At 44.9% G+C, this 3,124-nt stretch overlaps 1 protein-coding gene across 1 annotated transcript; it reads right to left on the bottom strand.

Annotated features, from left to right (window-relative positions):
• Positions 1-450: 450 nt before the first annotated feature.
• Positions 451-2,921, bottom strand: COX19 (cytochrome c oxidase assembly factor COX19). Its single transcript, XM_083872479.1, has 3 exons — positions 2,787-2,921; positions 2,557-2,668; positions 451-1,331 (listed from the first exon to the last, which is right to left on the bottom strand). The coding sequence occupies exons 1-3, from the start codon at positions 2,866-2,868 to the stop codon at positions 1,244-1,246; spliced, it is 282 nt and encodes a 93-aa protein (XP_083728605.1). The 5' UTR covers positions 2,869-2,921; the 3' UTR covers positions 451-1,243.
• Between the last annotated feature and the right edge of the window lie 203 nt (positions 2,922-3,124).

The following is a 3,124-nucleotide window of genomic DNA, read 5'->3' as shown; positions in this document are numbered from 1 at the left end:
CAGCAATACAATCTCTGCTTTCTTTCCTATAAATGTACTAATCTCACCAAGGGATATAATTTGAACAGTGGAATGAAGTGGAATAAAAATATGCAGCAGCAGGCAAATGTCCTTTTCAAACAGGAACCTGCTCTGAGCTATGTGCACTCTGTTCCATCAGATTAGACAGAGCAACAATTTAAATTTCAGCCCCAATGATCAGTCTGAAGAACAGAAAACGTTCTTTCACCCTTTCCTGGAACTTGGTATGAGCAGATGCACAGTGGAGAGAGGCAGAGGCAAAAGCAGACAGCAGGGGAGGTGAGATCTATCAGAGAGGGGACACCAAATAAAAGAGAACTGCCTTGGCAGAGAGAGCCACATACACTGAGAAATGATTCATTGGGTTAAAAACAAAAACAAAAGCAGCAGCAGGGATAACAGGGCAGAACGTACAGTGGGAAACACATCCAGATGATTTACACATTTATTGCCTGCTTGAAACATATTTCTAGGGGGCTAACAGGCCAAATAATTTCTGCTTGAACTCAACATTAATTAAGAAAGACTTCAACTGCATTAGAACATCCAAGAGAAATACCACTATTCCCAGTCAAATGATGAAAAAATTAGGTGCACTCTGCTGGCAAATAAAATGGCAAATATGGCAAATAAAAGCAGAATCACTCCCTGACTGGTGTCTGGAACTAGAAATACTCTCCCAACAATGATGGAAGATTAAATGACTGAAAAAAAGCCCCACCCCAAGTACCCCCACAGGACCCCAGTGTCTTCCACAGAAGGGTGAGATCACCCCACTAATGACAGTATTTAATAAAAAGCAATTTTAAAGTACAACAGCTTTATTTTCATCTGGCAAGTAACTGCTGTGAGCATATCAGTACTGCCCACGGAAGATTAATCAGCAATTCAAGACCTACACAATAAAGGATTGTCTGGTTTGGGTTTTTGTCCTTGTAAAATAAGACTTCACTGTTCTTACAGAGACATAGAGAACACTTTGGCCTGTAACTGTTTTGCCTCTAGAGAAATTAAAAAAAAGAAGTTAAGAAATAGTTGAGCAAAGCAGACAAAGGCAGTACTTTCACTCATTTGAAGGAAAATCTTATTTTAGGAAAATTAAGCTTTGGAAAAAATGTTCTTTCAGGAAACACTTCCTATTGCAATATGAACAGAATGTACAATATGTACTACATTCAGAGTTGTGCTTTCCCTTCATGAGGAGCAAAGTTGTCTGTCTTCATCACGACTTTTCAGGTTTTTCTTCTGATTTCTCTTTTATCAGGTCTTTAAATCCCAATTTTTCCAGTGGTTCATTAGCCATAAGTTGCCTAAGTAAAAAAAAAAAAAAAAAGAAAACAACAAAAAAAAAAAAGTTTAGAGAACACAGCCTCTAACCAAGAGAACAGCAGCATTTTCTATTTCATTTATTATTATTTACCCTAGACATCTATACAGAGTGACTGCTGTTTGAAAATACCTCAGAAAATAGTTTTAGGAAAGCAACATTCAGCAATTTATTTTTTTTCCCTTAACAATGATTTTCCAATTAAATGTATTGTTTCCTCATTTTAGGTACTGAGTAAGAGTTTCATTAGAAACTGACCTGACTCCTGGTTAACACATGGCACAAAGAGCTTCCTAAAATCCCACCAATGCCATTTACATTTTCAAGTGAATCTGGTTTAGAACAGCCTCTGTGGTGCCACTAGACTTTGCTATAGTGATTTTCAAACTCATTTTTGATTTGCAGTGTACTTTCCCTAAATACAGGGAAATTTGTACATTTTTCAAAGTTCCCTGAGCCACCCTTGTACATGAACATTGCAAAGCAGTGCATGAATGGAAACATCCCTGGAAAACCAATCACCAACACTTTCTTCACTTGAACTGAGATGAAAAAACTTTTAACATGCCTGCTTGAAACACATTTATAAGGGACTAACAGGCCAAATTATTTCCAAAATAATTTGGAATATATATTTCCAATATATATCCAAAATATTATACTTGAACTCAGCATTAAGAGTCAATTACATTCGTTTATGCAGGAAAAATACCACTGGCTCTGATAATTCACTGTTATATACAATTATATATGTGTGTGTATATATATACATATTATATATATATATGTATAGATATGTTATATATATATGTTATATTTTATTTATATATGTGTGTGCATGTATATATATATATATAAAATATCTATTAAGTTAAATACAACACTTGGAGGTGTCTTGAAGACAGTCAGCTCTTATTGAGAAGGCCATGCAGCAGGTGAGCAGAGTATGAGCTACAAGTTAAAAGTTTAATTTGTGACCATAGTTGAAAACAACAAAAAAAGCTTCACTCTGCAGGGTGGAATCTGCCCGGGTCTCGCTGTCACCCCACTGCACGGGCCGGGTAACATCCCAAACACAACGTAGGGAACCTGCAGACGCCACAGGGAGCGTGTGTTTCCTCCAAGGACAAACTCCCAGTGTGCCCGCGGGCCCCCTCCCCCCGGGCCCCGCCGAGGCCCCCCGGTCCCGCCCCGGCCCGGCCCCTCGCCTGTCCATGCGGCACTCCAGGTAGGCCATGGCGCTCTGCCGGCACGCCGCGCTCTCGTAGCCGCTCTGCCGGAGACACTCCATGAACCGCTCCTTGAAGGCGCTGCACTCCCCTGCAACAACACACAGCGAGGGCCGCGCTGGGGCCGCGCTCCGGGCCGGGCCGGGGGAGGGAGAGCGGGGCGGGGGGACAGAGCGGGGCAGGCCCGGGGCTGGGCCGCGGCTCCGCACCGAAGTGATCCAGGGGAAACGCGCCCTTGTCCGGCGGCCGCGGCGTGAAGCTCTTGCTGCTGAAGTTCATGGCGGTGGACATGGCGCTGCCGGGGTGGGCACGGCCCGGTCCCTGCGGTCACTCTCCGAGTCCCTGCGGTCACTCCTGGTCCCGGTCCCGCCGCCGGGGGGAGCCGCGCGCCGAGCGCATCGAGCAGGGACACGTGACCGCGCAGGGGGCGGGGCCGCGCCGCCCTGGGAACGGCGTGGGCGTTGCTATGGCAACCGAAGCGCTGTCTGTCGCCATGGAGACCGCGCCGCCCGCCATGTTGGGCCGGGCCCGCCGCCAGGGCTCCCAC

This window comes from Zosterops lateralis (assembly GCF_965231275.1).
Source record: "Zosterops lateralis genome assembly, chromosome: 15".
Classification (NCBI taxonomy): domain Eukaryota; kingdom Metazoa; phylum Chordata; class Aves; order Passeriformes; family Zosteropidae; genus Zosterops; species Zosterops lateralis.
Note: the sequence above shows the minus strand (reverse complement) of the source record. Positions and strands in the feature narration are given on the sequence as shown.

What these genes read in the sequence shown, in the direction of transcription:
- COX19 (XM_083872479.1), bottom strand. Translation starts at nt 2,868, where the DNA reads ATGTCCACCGCCATGAACTTCAGCAGCAAGAGCTTCACGCCGCGGCCG. An exon ending in GTTTCCCCTGGATCACTTCG is followed by an intron (nt 2,669 to 2,786) that starts GTGCGGAGCCGC and finishes GTGTTGTTGCAG; the next exon opens with GGGAGTGCAGCGCCTTCAAG. An exon ending in CTGGAGTGCCGCATGGACAG is followed by an intron (nt 1,332 to 2,556) that starts GCGAGGGGCCGG and finishes TTTTTTACTTAG; the next exon opens with GCAACTTATGGCTAATGAAC.